Here is a 25,740-nt window from a genome sequence, read left to right on the forward strand (position 1 = left end):
AGTAGTCAAAATCGGTTCGTGGTACTTGAGTTACACAACTTGTCTTCGTGGATACGATACTCTTGACTTGCTTATACTATGATAGCCCCGTACACTTGCGGGTAATTCTCGTGTTAAAAAAATAAATCGAGTCAATTAATTTTGGTATAGCTAGTTTAATCGACAAAGTTCAAAGTTCAAACCATGTCTTAATTAGAATGTTTCGGAATTATTTTACGTGCCACATGCTTAACAACCTTGTTCGTGGATTTACCATTTCCGTCGACTTTCTTCTCTATAATTGAGTCATTAATTAACACTCGAACCACAACACGCCGTTATTCACAGCGATAAGGCTCTTAATCATGTAAAAAAATAAAACAACCACAGACGAATTATAACATAACATAATGGGATACTCCATATAATTGATTAACAACTCTCATTTCCATCTCGAATATAGTCCATAGCTGAGACGGTCATGATCACACTCACACAAACGAACATCGAACTTATAATAAGTTCGACCTCGTCTCCTTATTTATATAAAGCACACACTTGCATTAGGACTAACAATTAAAGCTGGATGATTTTGGCGCCCTCAAACTCGTTCATGTGATCATGCAAGAGGGTGGAGCTGAAATACCAGGATACGACGTCGTGCACTGCCACATACAGTCCTGTAGAGCCGACAAGCCCAACTTGAACCTTTTCCGGCAGCAAAGCGCCCAAGTCGTAGACGAAGCTCACGTCAAACTTCTCTGCTGCTGACGTGGCATGAACAGAAATCACTTTAGTCTCTGCCTCGTAGTTTATTCGGGCAGTCACACGCTGCCCTATCGTACCCTCAAACTTTGTAACATTGCTTGAAGTCTTCGATCCGATGTTGATCCCAATGTGGCGAAAGGTAGGATCACAGTCAGAGTTGACGTACACGTCGAATTCCACGGCGAAAACGTTCGGAGCCAACCCCGATACGTAGTAACGCCAAGCCGCCACCGAAGCTACCCGCAGGGATGGTGGAGCCAACGGGCCCCATTAAGAACGCAAGCCCGTCCGCCGGGTTATTGTCGCCCTCCCTAGAGCTGATCTGAAAGTCTATAGTGGTTTCGAATGACGCTACTGCCCCTTCTGCACGGAACAGTATCGATTCCGTGTAGAGAGCTCGGCCCACAGAGTTCTTTTGCAGGACCCCTGTGGCGTCGGTCTTTGTCAGGCGGAGGAAGGTCGAGTCCGATGGGAAGAAGGCGTCGCCTTGGTAGGTTAGGGTTGTGGGTTTGTCGCCGTTGAAGTTGTACGCGAAGGAAATGGCTTCGCTCTGCGAGTAGTCCTTGGTCGTCATTGCTAGAATGACGAACAAGGATATGGTCATAGGCTTTAGGTTTTGGAAGAGGCCCCTGGCTAATGCTAGCTTGTTGTGAGAATGTTTGATGTGGTGAAAATGGATTATGGTGTTTAACTATTTATAGTAGTTGTGCAGTGGTTAGTTTAGGAAATGGTACTTAATATATGTAACAACCCGGATTTCTAGGGTATAATAAATACGGCAGCTGCTATCAAAATGGACTTAAAAGCAATAATAACATAGGCTAGGGTTTCATTTAAAGAGATTTGACAAAGGTATTAAACGAACTATTCAATGCAGTAAGTCAAAGATTTAATCAAGAAAGTCAAAGAATAATAGATACCATAAACTATGATCAAAAGTCAAGAGTTCGACATAAATCCAACAAAACCACAACAAGTCTCAATCTTCTAAACAAAAAGGAATAAGTTCAAAATAATCAAATGATACTAATAAGTTTAAAAAATTCAGCGGAAGCAACCAAGAGAAAGTGAAGCTATGTATGAAGACACAACCACACTCGAAGTTCAAAATATCTATCTTATTTTATTAATGTGCTCAACACCCGCCACCGCTTGTCGCCGTTCAACCTGCACATAAGGAAAACACATGCAGGGCTGAGTATTTTGAAATACCCAGTGGACTCGTTGCCAAGTTATGCCACCCTTACCATAGTGAACTCGAGTTTGCAATTATCAAAATAAAGATCATCGAGTATCACAAAAATATTTTCATAGACTGGCCAGTCAAACAACTCCCCAATTTCCTCATCAATATCCACAATCACAACATTTCCATAGTGCGACGAAAGTGTGGCCACACTTTTCGCCCACGAGACCGGCTGACTAGCAAGGACGGTTCCCGATCCCACCTGTGTACACTAGCCTGGTAGGTTTGCGGCCCTACTCAGACCCGAATTCGTTTATACATATCCATAGCCTTATAGCCCAATGGAGCGAACTCACAAACTAGGTATCAGGCGCACAACATCATAACAAATCAATCATAGGCATGGCATAACAGTTAAAACCACCCTTATAACACCATAATCAATATTTGTTTTGAAATAAAGAAGTTTAGAGAGTAAAGCCCACCTTGGCTGCTTAGGTTTCAAGTATGATTCCCTCTTTTGTTATCCGGCTTCGCAACCAAAGTTTCACCTTTTAATCACATATGCACATATCATGTATTAGCTTCAACATCAACTCCTAAATCATGCATGTCTCAACGTTTCCCCTTTTTTCCCACCGATCCGGTTTATGTTTATCATTCAAACCAAGTCATATTCATCATATAAGTTTATACCCTCAACAATCTTAGATCTAACATCAACTTATGTCACATATGAAGGTTATTCGCATGTCACACATACACACAAGCACGCGTTCACACACATACACGCACACATATTCTCTATATACCATTTTTCCCACTTTCACTCAATCTAGATGCATGAGGGTTCAAGAATACCGATTAATCGGTTAGATGAAGAAAGATTAATATATAGGTACATTTTCTTTGTCAAAACGAACAGTATAAACAAAGTATAGACTTGAATCTTCAAAAATCTTGAGGCTCAAACTCTAACTCTTCTCAAAAGATGAAGAATTATAGAAGAAAATTGAGAGAGTGAGAAGAGAGGGAGAGGCGTGTGCAATGGGTGAGGGGGGCGATTTTTTGCGGCTAAGGTTAGGTTTTGCTCTTATTTATAGGGTTCAATAAAATCTTTAGGTAATTAAATAGAATATTTGGGAAGATTTGATTCTACACAATTAAATAAAACAAATATTGTGAAGTAGAGAGAAAGAATAAAGTGGCGTGAATTTGGGGTTTCAAGGCTAGAGATTTTCGAAAATCATGGCCTTTTATTTAGCCAAGATTTTGTTTGGTATATTTTTCGGAGTAGAATAAAATATCACGGAGCAAAATAAAATAATAAATCTACCACCTAAAATTTGAAATAGGCGTGTAATTGGGTTCTCCCATGAGGAATGGATTTTAAATATTAACTAAAATAAGATATGACAAGATCTCCTTGAGGTATGGTAAGATTTGCTAGAATATTTATATTTATGTATGGAAGGAATCAAATAAGGGATCAATTAAACAAATAAAATAATTACTTCTTTCCAAACTTAGGTGATTTTCGAAAATCACCTAGAATAAATATAGGTGTCGATTTCTCCCCTAGAGAAATAGAGAATAATTAGGCTTGGGATTTAATTTGGATAAATATCCCAAGAAATAAATTAAATCCAGAAAAATAGAATTCCTTCTTCAATAATAGCAGGGATCGAAAATTTCAAATAAAAAAGGTGGTTATAGTATTTATGGATATTTCCTAATAATCTCACTCACCCTTAAACAAATAATTAACCACATAATTTCATCTTTAAAAACAAATATTCATAAGCCACGTCATATACTCAACGAGTTTGACTTTTCAATCCAAACCTCAACCCTAGACACAACTTGGTCATAAGAACTCATGCAATAAATTCATTCATCAATTAATTTACGTCTCCCACGTCATCAATAAGAATTTTACTGCTCTAAAATTAAGGTTCGAATTTTCGGGATGTTACAATATACTTACCAAATTTGGCAATATACATCGCTCATCTTTCTTCTATTAATGGTTTGCTAGACATAAATTGATTCAAAAAACATACTATATAATTATAGGAGTAATTCAATTTTTGTCTTATATTTGAAGGAAAAGATTGAAAACCATTAATAGAAGAAAGATGAGCGATGTATATAGCCAAATGTGGTATTTTAATTAAATACCGATTACAATACATCTAGCTGTATTTATGCTAATCTAATGAAGAGTCTATAAACCCTTTACGGTAACTAACAAATCTAATAACAAATACAGGAACAGACCACACTACATCAAATTCCATTCACGAGCTCATCTGGTCCATGCTTTGAGTTGGAAACTTCTCACTCTCAGGACCATCACCATAGCTTGCCAAGTGTCCCTCATCCTCTGTCACATCTAATTTCCATTCATGAACGTCTTCATGCATTGGCATTGCTTTGATTTGAAGAGTGGTATTTGCACCATGTTTAACATGTTCTCTAGTACATTCCCTCAATCCCAGGGGGCAGGGAAGATGGTGCAATATCAATGTGCTTTATTCGATCATGTACGTAATACCGGATTAGAAGCTTAGATTTTGCATCCAAATAACTATACTGCCATTCTCTTTTAATGACAACGTTCTTCATTAATGGTACCCCCACCTTCATTTTCAGAATTTTGAAAAGTTTACGCTGTACTCTGATACGATTATATCTCTGAAAATATCTCTCATATCTCTATTATTATATCGTCATATCTTTTCCATATCTTTATTATCTTGTTCACCAAGTTAGGTCATTCGTAGGAGTATTATAAATAGGACCTATTGTTATTCTCATTATGCAATCAATGAAATCATAATTATTTATCTTTTATCGTTATTTAGTTTTCCGTGTAGAATCCTATCGATTGTCGACAGAGCAAAGTTTCTCTGCGACTTTCTTTAGCTTCTTCACTTGATAAGGGTTCTTCCCTTATCAACTGGTGCTTTCATCCGATCTCATCCTCCATCGATGACTTCGGATGAAGAAATCTATCTATCTTCCCTATGTGACCGGATAATGGCTGCCTGCAACAGAATAAACAAGAAGTTGGACGTGATGGACGAACAACAACGCTTGTTCACCTACACGGATCCATATCCGCCGCTGCAATATTCGGCGCCAGCCTACGTCAAGCCGTGGCAAACAACGGTTGAACCCTACTTCCACCAGCCGCTGCCGCCTCCAAAATACCCAACTGACGCAGCCTCCTGATCCACCAGATTGGCAATGTCACTCACCGACTAACAATCAGCCCCATATAAGGGCTCCACCATACGACCACCTGTCATAAGTCGACGCGGGATTTCACCCATCGCCCGACCAACTAGGATGGCAACAGCTATATTACCACCAGATTTCGGCGACCTCTAATGTAGTTGCGCCGCTGCAAGAGCTTGACCGGAGGATGGAAGTGTTTGCCAAGATGCAGTCTCATCTTGCCATCACCGATCGTCCCGTGGACTGCCTCCGTCCGCTGATTTTTCCTGAGCCGGAACTGTTAGAAATTTGGGCTTCCACATGACTAATTTAATGTGTATGGCTATCTTTCAGTTGCCCAATTAAAGTGATCCAATAAAGATTAAAGTTTGGACTAAAGTGTATTTAATTGTTATGGAAATAAGTGTAGATACCATAAAGTGATTTTCTATTTGATGAGGGACCGAATAGAAAATAAAGGGGTTTATATTTAATATAAATATAAGCTAGGGTTATGGTCCCCAGACGTCAGAAGAACGTTCAATATCTCTGTATTCTCTCGGCAGACTATTGCGAAGGACGTCTCTGATCATTTGGAAGATCCATAGCCGCTGCAAAGAAATTCAACCGTTCTATTCGATATGGATCAAGGTACGCTTCCGCTTTACAGTTTTTGCTCCTTCTCCGTTGTTCTCGGTTAATCATCATAGAGAATTTTGGTACATCTCATGTTCCTTTATGTTTTACTAATGTTCAAAATAGATTAGTCGAAATAAGACGTTGCAACAGTAACCTCTCTTGTCTAGACTTCTTTACTGCGAATGTTAGGACGGTAAGTGTGTGTGTATTTTAATGCGGATACTAGTCGGCCCACAGGAAGATTAATATTTGGCACGAAATGCACACATACCTGTGGTAATAAATACGTGATGATTATTCAGTTTTCGTGTAAGTAAATGTGATGCCCACAGGTGGACATTACTTGACATGATTTTATTGTCAGTGTTTGATTACTACAAAGAGGTTGCCACTTACAAATTCATATTACTGTCCACAGACTTGATTTGAATGTTGTGCCGGTACCTCGAGATGTTACATTCTTATTTGAATTTTATGATGTGAGCATTAATTTGGTTTTGTTTCTCTGTAGTTATGACGTCTTCTGCTACTGTGTCAACCAACGTGCAAAACATACCTATGTTAAATGGGTCTAATTTCAAGGATTGGAAGGAAACCCTTCTAATCACTTTGGGCTGCATGGATCTTGACCTCGCGTTAAGAACCGAGAAACCCGCCCCTCTTACGGATGTAAGTACCGCTGATCTTAAGCGGGACTTTGAGAGGTGGGAGCGCTCGAATCGCGTGAGTCTCATGATCATCAAGCGCAGCATCCCAGAGGCCTTTCGGGGCACGGCTTCTGAGGATATTGCTAATGCTAGTGAATACCTTGCCAAAATTGAGGAGCGTTTTGCTAAAAACGAAAAGTCCGAGACAAGCACGCTTCTGGCTAGCTTGATCTCAATGAAGTATAAGGGCAAGGGCAACATAAGGGAGTACATCATGCAGATGTCTCATATTGCTTCAAACTTGAAGGCGCACAAACTTGAAGTCCCTGAGGACTTACTTGTGCATTTGGTGTTACTCTCTCTTCCTACACAATTCAGTCAATTTAAGGTCAGTTATAACTGCCAAAAGGAGAAGTGGTCTCTTAATGAGCTCATTTCATACTGTGTACAAGAAGAGGAGAGATTGAAGCAAGACAGAGTTGAGGTTGCTCAACTGGCTACTAGCTCAAGCAATAAGGGAAAGGGCTTGAAGAGAAAGCCTATTGAGAATGCTGCTATGGACAAGGGACCATCACAAAAGAAGCAACATAAGGAAAATGGTTGCTACTTCTGTGGTAAGTCTGATCATATGAAGAAGAATTGTGCCAAGTATAGCGCATGGCGTGCTAAGAAAGGTATGATTCTTGCTTTGGTCTGTTCTGAAGTTAATTTAGCTTCAGTCCCTAGTGATATTTGGTGGGTAGATTCTGGTGCTACTACTCACATAAGTTTATCAATGCAGGGCTGTCTGAGCTGCCGAAAGCCAATTGATGGTGAAAGATACATCTATGTGGGAGATGGCAAATCGGTAGAAGTTGAAGCTATTGGGCATTTTAGATTGTTGTTAAAGACTGGAATTTTTCTAGATTTGAAAGATACTTTTATTATACCGTCATTTAGACGGAATTTGGTTTCTATTTCTGCATTGGACAAATTTGGTTTTTCTTGTTCATTTGGAAATAATAAGTTTACTCTTTCAAATAATTCTGGTATTGTAGGCACTGGTTCTTTAAGTGCATATGACAATCTTTACATGCTTGATTCTATTACTTCATATTCAGAAGCTTTACATGTTGAATCAAAGGGGACTAAGCGAAAATTAAATAATGAAAATTCGGCAAACTTATGGCACAAGCGTTTAGGTCATATCTCAAAATCAAGAATTGAGAGACTTGTGTCAGATGGTATATTAAACACACTTAATTTTTCAGATCTTGATGTGTGTGTTCAATGTATCAAAGGAAAACAGATCAAACAAAAGAAATTAGGTGCCAATAGAGCTACATGCGTCTTAGAATTGATACATACGGACATTTGTGGTCCATTCCCTACGGCTTCTTGGAATGGGCAACAATATTTTATATCATTCATAGACGACTATTCTCGTTTTGGGTACCTATATTTAATCCATGAAAAGTCTGAGGCTCTAGACAAGTTCAAAATATTCAAGGCTGAAGTTGAGCTCCATCTCAACAAAAGCATTAAGAAAGTCAAATCTGACCGTGGTGGCGAATACTACGGCAGAAATGACGGCTCAGGTGAACAACGTCAAGGACCTTTTGCCCTCTATCTGGAAGAGTGTGGAATCGTCCCTCAGTACACAATGCCAGGGTCGCCTAGCATGAATGGTGTAGCTGAAAGACGAAATAGAACTCTTAAAGATATGGTGAGGAGTATGATTTCTCACTCCTCCTTACCACAATCACTTTGGGGAGAGGCATTAAAGACTGCAGCATATATTCTCAATAGGGTACCAACTAAAGCAGCTGCTAAAACACCTTATGAGCTTTGGAATGGGCGAAAGCCTAGTCTAAATCACACTCACATTTGGGGATGTCCAGCTGAAGCTAGGCCTTACAAGCCAAATGAAAAGAAATTGGACTCCAAAACAGTGAGCAGCTACTTTATTGGTTATCCAGAAAAGTCAAGGGGTTACAAATTTTATGATCCCACCACAAGAACAATTTTCGAGACGGGAAATGCGGTGTTCTTTGAGGATGTTGAGTTTGGGGGGAAGAATGCAATAAGGGACATCACTTTTGAGGAGGAGTCTATGATTCCTGCTACTGCTTCTGACAATGCTCAGATTTCTATTCCTGACATTGAAGAAGAAGCAGATCAAGAACCTCAAGAAAATGATGTTATAAATGCACGACTTCAAGTTGATAATCTCAATGAGGACCAACATTATGTTGATGAGATTATTCAAGTTCAACCTCAACAACCTCAAGAACCAATGCCAATAAGGAGATCCACTAGAGAAAGGAGAAATGCCATTCCGGATGATTATGTGGTTTTTCTCACTGAAAATGAGGATAATATTGGTTTGAAAAACAATGACCCTGTCACTGTTGCTCAAGCAATGAAGGATCCTCAGTTTGAGAAGTGGACTCAAGCCTTAGATGAGGAATATAAGTCAATGCTATTTAATGACGTTTGGGATATTTACCCATTACCTGAAGGTGTGAAACCCATTGGTTGCAAATGGATTTTTAAGACCAAAAGGGATTCAAAAGGTAATGTGGATAAATATAAGGCACGTCTTGTAGCTAAAGGCTTTACTCAGAAGGAAGGCATTGATTATAAAGAGACTTTCTCTCCGGTTTCTTCGAAAGACTCATTTAGAATAATCATGGCATTAGTAGCACATTTTAATCTTGAGCTACATCAGATGGATGTTAAGACAGCGTTTCTCAATGGTGAACTTGAGGAAACGATTTATATGGAGCAACCAGAAGGTTTTGTGGTCGGAGACCCAAAGAAAATGGTTTGCAGACTAAAGAAATCCATCTATGGGCTCAAGCAGGCCTCTCGTCAATGGTACCATAAATTTCATGAAGCAGTTCTCTCATTCGGTTTCGAGAAGAATGTTATTGATGATTGTGTGTATCACATGTTCAGTGGGAGCAGATGCATCTTCTTGGTGTTATATGTCGATGACATATTGATTGCCACAAATGATAAGGAAATGTTGCACGATACCAAGAATTTTCTCTCAAAGAAATTTGAGATGAAAGATCTTGGGGAAGCCTCTTTTGTATTAGGGATCGAGATTCACCGAGATCGCTCTCGTGATATTCTACGATTGTCACAAAAGGGATATATTGAAAAAGTGCTAAAAAGGTTTGAGATGCATGGCTGCAAGCCTCTAGACACCCCTGTGGCTAAAGGAGACAAGTTTAGTCTTGCTCAATGCCCTAGAACAAGTCTTGAGATTAATGAGATGCAAAAGTTTCCATATGCTTCGGCTATTGGAAGTCTCATGTATGCCCAAGTATGTACTAGACCCGATTTGGCTTTTATTGTTAACATGTTGGGAAGGTATCTCAGTAACCCCGGAATGGATCATTGGAAAGCAGCAAAACGGGTTATGAGATATTTGCAGAGAACAAAAGATTACATGCTCACATACAGAAAATCAGATCATTTGGAGATCATTGGGTATTCTGATTCTGATTTTGCTGGATGCCAAGATAGTAGGAGATCCACCTCGGGTTATGTATTTCTGCTGGCTGGAGGAGCCATATCGTGGAGAAGTGCTAAGCAGACACTTGTGGCACCTTCCACTATGGCAGCAGAATTCGTAGCTTGTTATGAGGCATCTTGTCATGGGTTATTGCTGCGAAATTTTGTCACTGGGCTGCGTATTATTCAAGGAGTTGAAAGACCACTTAAGTTGTTTTGTGACAATAACTCAGCAGTGCAATACTCCAACAACAATAGGAGCTCTGCCAAGTCAAAGCATATTGAGATAAAGTTCCTAGTTGTAAAAGAAAGGGTTCAGAGTGGACAAATTTCTATAGAGCATATAGGAACGGATTTGATGATTGCAGATCCGCTTACTAAAGGACTACCACCTAAGGTCTTTCATGGGCATGTAGCCCATATGGGTGTTTTGTCATTTGAGGACACTTCCGTTTAGTGGGAGTAGTTAATTTTGTTAATGCTCTATATATTTTGTTTAAACATGTTGTAAAACTCATGTTATTTTCTGCAGAAGTAAAGTATTATATTTGTCCATTACTTGTGTAATTTGGTTTTGATTTGATCTCACTTTGGGAGGACCAGTTGGAAATAGGCATGTATGATCACCTTGCATGAAATTTCCATGCTACACTCCATAATTGATCTGTTGTTGATTATATTTGCATATGTGATTAATGATGGGTTTAATCATGAAAAAATATGGTGACTGCCCCTTTAGTCCTATGTCGATATGGTTGATAATAAGATTGTTCGGAAATACACTATGTGATAGCATTTTGAGCGCTCATTCAGTTTGTACACATTTATTTGGTGCCATGTGTTGCCCAAGTGGGAGATTGTTAGAATTTTTGGGCTTCCACATGACTAATTTAATGTGTATGGCTATCTTTCAGTTGCCCAATTAAAGTGATCCAATAAAGATTAAAGTTTGGGCTAAAGTGTATTTAATTGTTATGGAAATAAGTGTAGATACCATAAAGTGATTTTCTATTTGATGAGGGACCGAATAGAAAATAAAGGGGTTTATATTTAATATAAATATAAGCTAGGGTTATGGTCCCCAGACGTCAGAAGAACGTTCAATATCTCTGTATTCTCTCGGCAGACTATTGTGAAGGACGTCTCTGATCGTTTGGAAGATCCATAGCCGCTGCAAAGCAATTCCGCCTTTAATTCGTTATGGATCAAGGTACGCTTCCGCTTTACAGTTTATGCTCCTTCTCCGTTGTTCTTGGTTAATCATCATAGAGAGCTTTTAAGTAATTGTTCACTCAAAAGAATAAGAGAGGGAGGATTTAAGGGCTGGAGGGAAGATGGCAGATGGAGAATGTTGTTCTGGAATCGAATTGATTTCCTACAACCATTATTTAAGCCTTGAACAAGAAACGGCTACTCATCAAAAAATGGTGAAATATGATTTCTTGAACGGGATGGGTAGTGTTCTTGATGTGATTGATTAATCAAAATCATCTCTATTAGATGATAATCATGTAAGTAAGGCACTAATAAGAGGGTTGGAACGAATTCTTGAATCCTTGTTGATAATTGCATTTGTGCTGGGAAGGGAAATTTCAAAGCGCTTGTTATCATCGACTCTGTCTGTTGTTTCATGGTTCCCACCTTGAGGACAATGTGGATTTCAACCGCGGAGGAGTTGATACGATTGTATCTCCGAAAATATCTCCCATATATCGATTATTATATCGTCATATCTTTTCAATATCTTTATTATCTTGTTCACTAAGTTAAGTCATTCGTATGAGTATTATAAATAGGACCTATTGTTATTCTCATTAGGCAATCAATGAAATCATAATTATTTATCGTTATTTAGTTTTCCGTCTAGAATCCTATCGATTGACGACAGAGCAAAGTCTCTCTGCGACTTTCTTTAGCTTCTTCACTTGATAAGGGTCTTTCCTTATCATACTCCCTCTGTCCGTCTTTTGGAGTCTCAGTTTACCATTTTAATCCGTCTGTCATTATGAGTCTTGGTTCACTTTTACTATAAATGGTAGGTACCTCACGTTCCACTAACTCATTCCACTCACATTCTATTACTATAAAACTAATATATAAATTATGTCTCACATTCCACAGCCTTTTCTCACACCCACTTTCTTTTATATTTCTTAAAACTCGTGTCAAACACAAATGAGACTCCTTATAATGGCGGACAACAAGAGTACATAATAATATTGGAGCAAAGTAAGAGTGCATAAGAGTGACAATCCAGCATGTGACATATCCATCAATTTTAAGAAATGATTTACTTTATACAAAAGTGATAGAAAAAATTAGTGAAAGTTTTATATATTGATTTTATAATAAAATAGTAAAAATGAAATGAAATATTTATTGACATATAGAAAAAAAAATAGAGAAAAGTGGAATATTTAATGACAGATAAAGGAATTACAAAATTGATAATATGTGATTAAATAGCATATTTTCATTAGTCGAAATTATAAATGATTTGTGAGAAAACAATTCAACTTACATGCAATATTTCGGATAAATATTAGTCCATGTTAACAGCGTGACTATAATACCTGAGGCCTTTATGGTATGGTGGAATGAAATAGAGTAATGGAATTCCTACCTTAATCCAATCCTTTGATTGGTAAATATTTTTGTTAGGAATCACCATTTCTTTTGGAATGGCCATTCCATTCCACATGGGAACAGTCATTCCATCCATTTAGCTAAAAAATAGTCATTCCATTCCATTCCATTTTCCTTTCTTCTTATTTTAAATTTTAACAAAATTATGTAATATTATTTTAAATATTATATTTAAATTTAAAATCATCACAATTTTATAATAAAATTAAAATTTAAAATTTTTAATAATTGAAAAATCCACACACACACACACTTCACACTACACACTTCACACATTACACAATTCACACATTTCACACACTTCACACATTTCAAACACTACATACACTTCACACATTTCACACACTACACACACTACATATACTACACACAATTCACACAATACACACGCTTCACAAACTACACGCATTTCACACACTACACGCACTTCACACACTACACACACTTCACAAACTACATACACTACACACATTTCACACACTACATGCACTTCTCACACTACACATATTTTACATATTTCACACAACTTCACACGCTAAACACATTTCACGCACTTCACACACTACACACATTTTCACACACTACATGCACTTCACACACTACACACATTTCACATATTTCACACACTACATGCACTTCGCACACTACATACACTACACACACTATACACATTTCACACACTACACACACTACACACACTACACACATTTCACACACTACACAAAATTCAAAAATAGGATGCTTGAAATGTGTGAAAGGTGAGTAGTGTTTGTAGAGGGTGAATAGTGTGAAATGTGTGTAGTGTGTGAAGTGTGTGTAGTGGGTGTGTGTGAAGTGCATTCCTTGTGCTTACCAAACACAACCCACCTTCATTCCATTCTTATCTTCATTCCATTCCCTCCCCATTTTATTCTATCATTCCAAGAAGCCCTTGAGACGCTGGGCTATTCTTCGTTCGTCATCTAATGGGCTAAATTGATTGTAAATTGGACCTTGTATTTTAACTGGGCTAGGACCGCATCTGATTGAGCATGTATCTCCTTCGAAAAGCAGCTGATTTGAAAAGGCTGTTAAGTTTTAATTTACGGCAGCCCAATTGTAGGCACTCCAAAAAATTACTTATGTGATTTATTTAGAAATAATTAATTAGAATGGTGATCCATGTATAATTAGATCTAAATGCAAAAATGCCGAAGAAAATCATACGGAGTGCATCTTTAGGTTTTTCGTTTTTAGTCTGTCTCATGAAAATATGCACTTTTTAATTTTAGAAAGTCTATTTTCTCGAATGAGGTGAGGTTCATTCTCCATTAACAATACTATAATTACTTTTTATGTCCACCTCTTTCTTATTTTTACCAATTTTACATTAAAATTTGTGGGAGTACATATTTTCGAGCACAGGTTGTTTGTAATTATTTATTATTCTTATAGTACTAAGAAGTCATATTTTACTGAGAACAAGTTAGACTTTTAGACGGTGCCAATTAATATGGAACGTAGAAAGTACATCATAAATCGGAAGCAAGAAATGGGTTCCATTTCCATCTCGTGTTTTAGCAGAAACATAGAGATGGTGATTTTATTATTGGATTACCAGCCTTTATTCACTACATAAACTATGCAGTCAACAAATACTTTTCGACCGTCGGAGAACCTTTGATGAAATTAAATAGCCAAGTTCTGATGTCGAAAATGGCTACTCCTTCACCGGTAGCGGCAGAGAGGCCAACTTGACTCTCTTTCTGAAGAATACTGCTCAAATCAACCACATAGCTCACCTCAAACCTCTTTCCTCCCATTGCCACACTAACATTCAAGAAATTAGTAGCTTGTTCGTAAAATATCCTTGCACTCACCACATTACCGATCAGATCGTTCCCCACAACCGTCAAGTTACTGGATATTGGACTTTCGATATCAATCCCAACATGAGGGAAACTCGTGGCATCTATTCCAGGATTGAAGAAGGTATCGAATTCAACTGCGAAAATGTTGGAATTCGGCCCCTGTGGGCTGAACACTCCAAAGTTGGCGCCGCCGCTGCCGTCGGGGATGGTGGTGCCGGCGGGGGCGATGAAGAAGGTGAGGCCGTCGGCTGGCGTGTTGTCTACGGGAGTGATAACAAATTGAAAGGCACATGTGAAGAGGAATAGCCCCTCAAACTTAAAGATCTCGGGATCCAGGACTCGGCCGACACTGTACTTCTGTGGGTAGCCGGAAGCGTTGGTTTTCGTGAGGCGGTATAAAGGACTGTGGAAGTGGGCGTCGCCTTGGTAGATAGGGAGGTCTTGGTTTAGGTTGGAGAGATCGTAGGAGGTTGTTTCAGAGTTGGCTGCGGCGAGGAGCAAGGAAATCAGAGGAATTAGGATTTGGAGGAAGTTAGCCATGGCTATGGATTATGTTTACCTTTGGATGTGCTGGATACTTCTCATCCTTTATACTCCCTCCATCCCATTCAAGATTACCATCTTTCTTTTTTTGTTTGTCTCAATTAAGATATTTACAATCTATTTTAGAAATAACCTCTTATCTCTTCTCTCATTAAAATATTTAATTATTTTTTTCCTCTCTATTTTATTACACATAACAACACTTCTTACATGAATCATCCAGGTACTTCAATTAATTTCCATCAATTAAAGAGATGAGATCGTGAAAGTAATTAATGAGTAACCCCGCATTTATTCTTTGATCAACTAAATATATTAACTAGTCGACGTTTCAAAGTCAATGGCCAAATGAATCATGACAACAAAAATTAAAATAATAATAGTTGCAGATTAAAAAAGTGATAACATGTACTTTAAATTTAGAAACACGAGTTAGATGAGGAGACATAGTTTTCGAGAATTTATTTTTATAATTTTAAATGGATAATTAAGGTCTTGTTTTCTCTTACTACTAGATAGATAAGAATAATGATGTTTTCGATGATTTTGTAATAAATGTGGACACGTTCTATCTTAATTAAAATTCAATATTTCTGCAGTTCATTTCGGAATGCTAATTAGTTTATTTTTTATAATGAACTGCGAGGTTCTAATTTGGTTTACATAACCCAAATAACCTGCCATAGATAAAAAGTTAGGTGTGAAAATTTCTGAATTAAACCTAATTACCTAGACATACAATTATCTTCTATTTTAAATTATTTAATAATATAATATAAATATCCCATCGCTCTATTTTAAGCTCAAATTGTCTATCACTTTGTTATTAGGATGGTTGAGGGGACTTAACAGATTATATATGACGTTTGGTTTGTATGTTAGAGCATCCGTAGAGGGTGTCCATCCGTCCGTGCCAGCGGCGGAGACACCTGTGTCCACCGATGCATGTCGTTCGTCCGTGACGCTGAGCACCCTTACATGACAGTTGCTGAGCACCCTTACATGACGCCGTTGGCAAATTCAATATTTTTTTTAAAAAAGAATGCGAAATAAATTTAAAAAAATGGTTTTAAATAAAAAATATATTTTCCCACTTCCCAATAAATTATAACCGTTTTATACACATTTTTAATTTATTTTTCAATTTTTCTTCCCCCAAATTCACATTTTCATCTATAAATACCCTCACTTCAACACAAAAAAATTCTAATAACACTACACAATTCTCATATTCTGTCATCTAAATGCCCATAACATGACTCCCGAGCAAATTGCAACACATGTGGGAATGACACGGACCCTCAAGAGAACATTGGGGATAGAAGACTGATTCACTTGGATTTTACATGATTTTAGAGGGTAGTTTTACTTGGTTTTGATCATATATTGTGTACTTTGAGACATAGTTATAGCTACTTCTCTATTATGTTGGTATTTTGACCATTTTGTGAAGAATGTGTAGAAAAATGTACAAAATATGTGGATGTGCAGCTGCTCAATGTTCGAGACAGCTTTTCTGGAGATTTTGAAGTCCGATTCGCATGTAATGCATATCATTCTCTTTGTCTTTGAAATAGCTTCGCGCGGATATTTTAAACGTCTCAATCGGAGTTCGGTAGAAGAAGTTATGGCCGTTTTACCAAGACTGCGCAGTGCAGTGACATAGCTGGCGACCCGCCAGGTTTGCATGCAAATGAACCTGGCGACCCGCCAGCAAAACACGAAAAAAACGCCGTAGGCAGCTGGCGACTCGCCAGCTTCGTTCGACAGCTTATTTCGGGCCCAAAGTCAAACCTAGGTATATATATGCCTAGGAAACGCCTCCAAAAACAACTTACACGCCTCATACCCCAAAAATACTACTTTTTCACCTAGGAAGAAGAGAAGAACGAGCAGAGGACGAGTATTCATCGCAAGATTGAAGACGAGGCCTCCAATCCGCCCAATCCAATTCTAGGAGTTTCTACTTTTAGTTTTATTCTTGTTCAAACAATGTTTTTGAGTATTTCTTTGACTTTTGTGTTGAACATGAGTAGCTAAACCCTTCGTAGAGTTCTACGGGGGAGATACAATGATTCTTAAGTTTAATTGATTTCTTCTGTGCTTATACATTTATTTGACTGATCACCTTATAAATGCATGTGGATTTTACTACAAGAATTGAGAAGTGAGTAGTTTAATTTGAAAGAGAAGAAATTGACGTCTTTGCCAATATAATCGAGAGATTTGAGCCTTTGAATGAAGCTAAGTATCTTATGAGCTATTAGGAGTCGTTGCCTTAGTTCTAGGAAGGAGACTTCGGTTCTAGGTAGCAATCTACAAATTATATGCTTTGAGAAAAGATATAGTTTTACCTTAGTGATAGCTTAATAACCCTGGAGACCCTTTGCTGGGATAGTTAGGAAGTTAGTTGAGCATAGGATAGTTGTTATCGATCCCGTAGGATTCTACCCTTCTCATCCTTGATCTACCTCCGCTTTCTTATTTGCTTTTAGTTCTCTAGTTGTTTTTAATTGTTTTTACCTTGCTTTTAAGTAGATTTAGAAAACCCAAACTTTCCGATTCATCTAGATAGTAGTTGAGGTTGGTTCGTGCTAATTAGGTTGACACTGATTGTCTCTGTGGATACGATACTCTTTGCTTACTATTTGCTACATTAGCCCCATACACTTGTGGGTATACTTGTGTTAAAAATAAGTTGAGTCAAAGACTAGTGTTCCATGGTGGTATTTTTTAGTCTTTAATTATGTAATTTTTAATTTGTAGGATTTTAATTATGTATTTTTATTTTTTAGGATTTTAATTATGTAATTTTAATTTTTAGGATTTTAATTATGTAATTTTTATTTTTTAATGTATTTTTATAATGTAGAAATGTTTTTAATAATTGAAGTATTTAATTGAATAATGGAATGGTGGGACCTTTGAGCTTGTTCTTAACTAAGAGCACGGATGCGGGTGTTACGCTCTTGCCTAAGGCTAAGGAGTAAAGGTGGATCCGGACTCACTTCCGAACTCTTAGCTAAGAGTAACAATGGGGATGCTCTTATGTGAGCGCAGTGGCCCGACGATTTTGTGTTGAAATACCCAGTCAGCATATCTACATATCGTCATTGAAAATTGAACCCATCATGTAAAGGAGGAATTGACTGTTTACACTTCACTGGTAAATTACAAAATAAAAGAACCTTTCATCGTTTGACATGGCAGCAACTGAACCTAAAAGATAACAGTGTCGCTGCAACCTCATTCTGGTCGAATGAATTTGTATTTTACAAGTGTTGAATTCGCTTGTGGATTGACGGTGGGAAAGCGGCGCTCAATCTCCAAATGAATAAGGGTTAGTGAGGACAGAATGGGAATTTCATAAATAAGTTAGGATATAGGTGTAAATTTTAATAAAAAAATACCAATTTTATTCTTTCAAAACAAACAAAATACTCCTGCTTTCTAGTAGTCTCATTTAGTTATTGCATGGATTTTAAACAATATAAAATTATGGATTAAATAAATTAGTGGAATATAATATAAGTTTCACTCAAGGTATTTGACGTACAAATGTTTCCATATTTACATTCATAATGTAGGTAGTTGATATTAGTGGACATCGTGTTGACATTCATAATGTAGGTAGGTGATAGTTATGAATGGATCACATCCCTATATATAAGAAAAATTATGAAAATAAAAATGCATTTTAATATAGAAATGCAGGATAAATCGTGGTCCTAAATCAGGTGATTTGATGGTAAATAATTAACAAAAAAAATAGAAAGCTCATTATTAATTAATTTTAGGTCATTTTATAAAATGATCAAGGTTTAATGTTATTGTTAGATTATTTTAGATTATCCTTTACTAAAATAACATGAAAAATAAACTAATGATCTGAAAATATTTTTCATATAATTTTGTTCCGCGATTTTAAATTTAGATTTTGTTTTGCATGGATAAAACCCTGTATGTTTATTGTTTGTTACTGTAATCCAGCTCGATTTGTAATTAGATTGATCCAACCACTTCGAATATAAACTAAAAACTTTATCGGTTGGCATACCATTTCAGTTTCTGAAAGATCGTTTATAACAAGATAAGAAAATATAAATATAAATATAAATATAGGTTTGTGTTCCTGATAAGGCTAATTTCATGTATCGGTTATATGTGAAAAGCACTATATTTTACTGGGTCTAACACAGTTTCTAAGCCAGGTGTGTGACAGAATCGCTAGATCCAGGAGATGCTGGAGGAAACGGACTAGCGAAAGAATGAAGAAGAAGTGAGCAGAATTTAAGGAAAAGAAGGCTAGAAGAAGGGAGTCAATAGCTGAGGGCAACAAAGTCTATCTATACCTCGCTGGGCCCCACTTCAACGCCTATAAATATATATCATCTTTTTCGCTCTTAGATCACACACAACACACACACTTGGGAAATGGGAGTTCTGGGGTAGTTTAGGGTTTCAAGGGGTCCAATCTTCAGAGAAGTTCCGTCGTAACACCGTCCGCGTGAGGGCGAGATACAATGGATTTACTTTTGGTTTCTTTTGCACTCTTTTTCGTTCGAACTTCACTTTTGGAAGCCGGTTTGGTTGTTTATGTTGTTGATTATCTATGCATTTCTTAGTTTTCGTCATATTTGTGTGATCTCGTGTTGATCTACGTTGATCCTGCTGTTTAAAGTTTTTATTTCGGCAAGTTGCATGTTGATCTCTGTTTTTGCCACTTTGGTGCTCGATCTGGGGAATTTGGCTGTGGATATGTGTAGTTGATTGTTGATCGGAGATTGTTTGTTGAATTTGGAGTTATGGAATGTTTTTGGCTGGAGTTTGTGTCGGATGCTTAGATCCGGAGTGGATTTAAGTAATTTAGAATAGTTTCTAAATTACCGTCAGATTATGGTCCCCACCGTCAGATTATTTCCCAGATCTAGGTAATTTAGAATAGTTTCTCAGATCTAGCTGTTAGCGTAGCAGATTTCGATACCAAGTCTAGTTTAATTTCCTCAACCCAAGAAAATGCGTGGCAGCAGCCAATCCCAAAATAATTTTCAAATCCTTGAGCATGTTCATTAAGCATCCATCTCTGTGGGATCGATCCCTACTTCCCTGTGCTAAGTTTTAGTATAAGTGGTTGAGGGTTTTGAAGAAGTGATCTGTGTGTCCGACGACCGAGATTTTCCAACGACCAGTGAGTTCCTATACCTTGTGATCTAGTGGATTTGTTGGACTTAGGAAACTTGTTATTCTTTTCTGTGCAAACAGTGTCAACCACGTGTCTTCAGTTCCCTCTTAAAATGACACCGTGACACCGCACACAATAATATTACAAACACTACACAACAATCTGTAGATTGTTGTATAGTGATCGGATATTGCTGTTCAAGAAAAATTGTTGTATAAAGACCAGCACATTGCTGCCCGTCTTTTTCCAGATCTTTTATTATTATTTTTTTGCCACGTGACAGCTTATTATTCGTCCACGTTTATAAATAATTTGTTAGAAATGGTGGTATGGTGTTAGTTTAAGGGATGGTGGCACCCTAACATACCCCTATAAATATAAATATAAATATTGCCTTCAATAAAATGGTACTGAGAAACAACAAGATATAATGCTGACAAAAAAATTGTAAACTTTAATTTTCCCAAAGTGCCACCTATTAAAGATAAATATATATTTTTTCAATATTTAATTTCCCGAAGTGCCACCTATTAAAGATAAATATATATTTTTTTCAATATTTGATTTTCGGAAGTGCCACCGAATTGCGGTAGCAGAGATCTCGAGCTTTATATTAGAAATAATACATATACATCGTCTTGAGCACTTATAGCAACACGTTTTTCTAATGATCGTATAATTCATCACTCTATTTTAAGCTCAAATTGTCAGTCAATTTTGTTATTTGGATGGTTGACTTTCACCAAACCCTAGTGCCTCTTAATATTTTTGCAGTAAGGTCGGTTTGTTCCAAAATTGTGTCATAATCCCTTAAGATCCTTTCTTAAAAAAAGAACTAAAAACCAATACATATCATTAAATTATAATGTACTAGCGTGATGAAGATTTAATGCTATGGACAATTTTTATACCAAGAACATCACTATAAGGGTATAATAGGAAGACATAAAATGTAGGTGACGGTTAAGGAAAGCTGATAATTTTCTCTTTCCTAAAAGATATATCAAAATTCAAAACATTGATTTTTTCCACAAATTTCTTGATTTAAATTATTTTTTCACAAAATACATGTCAAATTAAGGATAACTTGTGAAGAGCCTAAGGAGGTTCTCTAATTAAGAAATCATAATATTTGTGTTATGTTTATTTTCAGAAATAAGTGAAATATTAACATATGTATCATTCTATATCAGTATATTGATTTTCTATGATAGACAAAATATCAATATGCATAAATACATCAGTATATTAGTACTTACATAGGTCTAATCCACATTCAGTATACGCACTGAAAATTTTCTTCCACTAATATACTGTAACTACCTTAATTTTAATGGATAATTGTATACTTTCACCAAAAAAATAATTAGACATCGGATTTTATTAAATGCCACGTGACATGTACCATTAGTCAATTGATCAAATCTACAAAACTTATTTACTTCCATTGTAGTGTTATTAGAATAAAAGTTATGTATTATTATAAGTAGTTAAACAAAAAATATAATCAACTAACATCTATTTATTTTCTTCAAATAAAAGTAGAATCTACGTCCCACTAATTTTTTCATTCACTATTTATTACATTGCTTAAAATTTGTATCGGATCAAAATGAGAAGGATAGAATACTTGTGTTGGATAAGTATGCAATGTATCCAATTAGACTTTAATTGTATTATATTACATGCGTTAATTATGTAATGTTACCTATTAGTTTAACTATACTATAATATTGCATGCGATAACCATGTATGTAAACCTGTCAGATTTTAACTATATAATATTATACGCAAATAATGTGACTCCATATCTCCATGCCTCGAATCTCTGCATTTCTTCAATAGACTGGAGATGCGAGTTAAGATTTAAATTGTTAATTCATACTTATTTTAGAAATATAAACAAATATTATGCTCCATTTGTCCAAAGTAGTTGAGTCTTTTCATTTATTTACTTCAAATTCAAGAAATATAATTAACGAATTACTCTATCCATCTATAAAAAATAGTCTCATTTATGGACAGCACGGATTTAATGAGAAATTTGATAAAATAGGAGAGATATAGAAAAAAAATAGGTAGAATGAGAGAGGAGAAAAAGTGAGTAATGTATAAAAATAAGAGTATTTTTTGTGGACATCCCAAAATGACAAAATGAGACTATTTTTTGTGGACAGATGGAATATTATTTTTCTCTACTCTTCACGCAGCTAGGGTTTTCCTCTCGAAACCCTAGTGCCTCTCACTTTCATTCGATCGCATCTCGCAATCACTGATTGATAGAACGCTCTTTATCATGATATGTAGAAGATGCTTCCTGTAATGAAAAATGCAGTTGAAAGATGATAGTTACTTAAAGGAAATGGGCTAGAATTAGATTAATATGGATTAATTAATTATAATTGGGCTATAATTATATTAGTCCATAAGCCCAAAAATCATGAAACCCTAGTGACTCTTCATCTATATAATGGTTATTTATTCTCCATTGTGGAGAACAGAAATCGCGTAACATTAGAGAGAAAATACGTAAAGCTTTGTAGAGAGAATTCCTAGCATTCTTCTACGGAGCAATTGTACCGGGATAGTTGCTGCATCGGATTGGATTGCACGTGGACCTCGATAGTAGTGGATTCAACTTGCAGGATTCAATCGCAGAAGAAAACAACACAACAAGTAAGATTTAGTTCCGTTATGTTTTACATGCTCAACTTGCAATATGATTATGAATCTAGATCTGTTATTCTTGTATGCAAATTCCGCTGCGCTCATTAGATGAATACAAGAAAACCCAACAGTGGTATCAGAGCCCAGGGCTCGATTCTTAATCAATTTTGTAATCTAATTAATCGTGGAATAAGTTTAGAAATCCGAATTATGTGATTTGTCTGTTTTGAAATTTGATTTCAAAATTTTAAGAAACTGGTTCCGAAATTGTTTGGAATTTGAAATTAGATTTCAATTCCTTCAAAAGTATTTTGTGAAAATTACCGAAAATTGCAAACTGATTTTGGAGTTTGATTTCAAATTTTTCAAATTTTTGGAAAAGAAAAACTAAATAGATTTCAATGTTAAATCCTTTCAAACCATGATTTGTCAATGTTTTTCAAAATCGTAAATTGTTAGGAGTTTTGGAAACAGAAATCTGTTCTCAATATTTTCGGAGATTTATTTTTAAAATCCAAAATTCAAACTTCATCTTCCTCTACACGTCTTATCGGCGCTCAATGGCTGGGCGTTGGGTTATTCTCATTAGCTGCGCAATTCGCCGACACTGATTTTGCTTGGCATAACACCGTGACGACGTGAGTAGCATCCCGGAGATGTTACTGGGAGACATGGGAGGGAAAAACCCTCTGGCGCGCTGCTGCTAGGTAGTAACGAAGATGGTGAGGCGCTGTAGAGAGGCTATGGACGTTACTGGGTAACGTGTGGAAGAAGATAACGAAAGTGGCTTGGCCACGTTTTCAGTTTTCTAATAACCTAATTTTAAATATTGTGCCTATTTCGATGGGCTGTAAGTTTTAATATTTTATTAGTTTAGAACTAATATTAATAAAATCCCAATTACATAAATGAGCTTATTAATTTGATTAGTGAGTCGTACTGTGTTTATCACCTTGGTAATGATAATAGTACATAAGCATTTAATATTAGTTTTGAATTAATACTAAATATATATTATATTAATTTAGAATCAGTATAATTTATTAAATCCACATTTAATTAGAGAATAAAATTTGATTTTATTTATTGAGCATTATTTGATATCCTATGTGATAAGCATGCTATTTGATTTATGCTTATTTATTTTAACTATAGTAGTTAGAGACCGTTTTATTGTCTGGGTAGGCGGCGAACAGTATGTGTAGTCGGTATTATACTATGTCTGGGTAGGCGGCGCCCAGTATTTGTAGTCCGTGTTATACTATGTCTGGGTAGGCGGCGCCCAGTAATTGTTTGAAATTTAATATTGGATATTATGTTCACATAACTAGTATCGCACTTTTTCCCCATAAAATATAAGTCTTGTTTTGAAACAAACGCATCGTCCATCATAATTGTTTGATGCTCCTAGCCTTTTCGACTACGAGTTTTACGCCAAAGCGTTCACTCTAAATCCACAAGGTCTAGGCTCATTCGTAGATGCATGGATGGCATTGTGTGATGGGATTGACTTGCTTAAATTGTTTAGTGAAGCCAAAGCGACCTAAATAGTTTATGGATGCATATTAACTGGATTAATAAACCAAGAATTGCAAAATAGTTGTTGCAATTGGCTTGGAGGCCTACCTTGTAATATTATTGTAGTGATCGGCCAAAGCAGGGGTTGCATTAATATGGACTTGGATCTTGGACCACTAAAATTTATATTTGATATAAATTCGTATTATATGTTTGGGGGACATAATATATGTTAAAATTAGTGGGAGCTAATCAATACAATAAACCCTTGTTTGGTTAGTATACGAATACGAATGTGAATGTGATCTTTGTATGCTTTTCTAATTTACTTTTCATTGTATTTTTCTGTTCAAATAAAATGTCAAACTTGACTTATAAGTGTTTGATGGAAACACACAAGCTGACTGGGTCAGATTTCACGGATTGGCTCCGTTGTTTGCGCTTGGTGCTAAGGCATGACAAAATTGATTATGTCTTGGACAAACCAATTGGTGTCGTTCCCAGTAAGGAATCCGCTGAGTTTGCTACGTTTGACGCAGCTGCTCATGAGAAACATGTTGAAAATGCAAATGATGCTCAGTGCATCATGCTGTCATCCATGAGTTTGGAACTTCAAAGACAACATGAGCACATGTTTCCATATGAGATGCTTAAACACTTGGAGAGTTTTTATGCTTCACAAGCTCAAACTATGGAGTATGAGATACTTCGTGATCTCTTCAAGTGCAAGCTTCATGATGGAGGCAAGGTTTCTGAGCATGTGCTGAAAATGATTGGTTTGATTGAGAGGTTAGCAACAATTGGAACGGTGCTTCCCGCAAATGTCTCAACAAATCTAATTCTTCAGTCTCTTCCTAGTAGTTTTGAGAATTTCATTGTAAATTTCAACATGAACAATACGAAGGTTGGGCTGCCAGAGTTGCACAACATGCTTAAGACTTATGAGTCTTCCACTACTAAGGTCAAATCTGTGCTCATGGTGAGCTCTTCTGCGAAGTCTTCCAAATGGAAGAATAAGCAGCAACAGAAGAAAGCATCTAAGGATGTTGTTCTAAAGCCTAAGAGTGGAGGGGCTAAGAAGAAGTCGAAGTTATCAAAGGATGAGTGTCTTTTCTGTCATGAGAAGGGACACTGGAAGAGAGACTGCCCAAAATTCAAGGCACAAGGTGCAGAAAGTGGGAGCTCAGGTATGTTTGTCATTGAGATAAATATGTCTATGAATAATTCACAATCTTGGGTATTAGATACAGCTTATGGCTCACACATTTGTAATAATGTGCAGGGTCTAAGTGATTGCAGGAAAGTGAGGCCTGGGGAAGTTGATTTGCGTGTTGGGAATGGAGCAAGAGTTGCTGCCGAATGCGTGGGGACTTACAGATTGGATCTTCC

At 36.6% G+C, this 25,740-nt stretch overlaps 2 protein-coding genes across 2 annotated transcripts; one reads left to right on the plus strand and one right to left on the minus strand.

The window, feature by feature from the left end:
* Window positions 1-14,210: 14,210 nt before the first annotated feature.
* Window positions 14,211-14,981, minus strand: LOC125220519 (lectin alpha chain-like). The gene has a single exon (XM_048122682.1). It carries the CDS (start codon window positions 14,979-14,981, stop codon window positions 14,211-14,213), a length of 771 nt encoding a protein of 256 aa, XP_047978639.1.
* Window positions 14,982-24,709: 9,728 nt separating this feature from the next.
* On the plus strand, window positions 24,710-25,368 carry LOC125220520. Its single transcript, XM_048122683.1, has 2 exons — window positions 24,710-25,208; window positions 25,313-25,368. Exons 1-2 carry the CDS (start codon window positions 24,710-24,712, stop codon window positions 25,366-25,368), a joined length of 555 nt encoding a protein of 184 aa, XP_047978640.1.
* The last annotated feature ends 372 nt before the right edge of the window (window positions 25,369-25,740 follow it).

The sequence above is a fragment of the Salvia hispanica genome, chromosome 4 (genome assembly GCF_023119035.1).
Source record: "Salvia hispanica cultivar TCC Black 2014 chromosome 4, UniMelb_Shisp_WGS_1.0, whole genome shotgun sequence".
NCBI lineage: Eukaryota > Viridiplantae > Streptophyta > Magnoliopsida > Lamiales > Lamiaceae > Salvia > Salvia hispanica.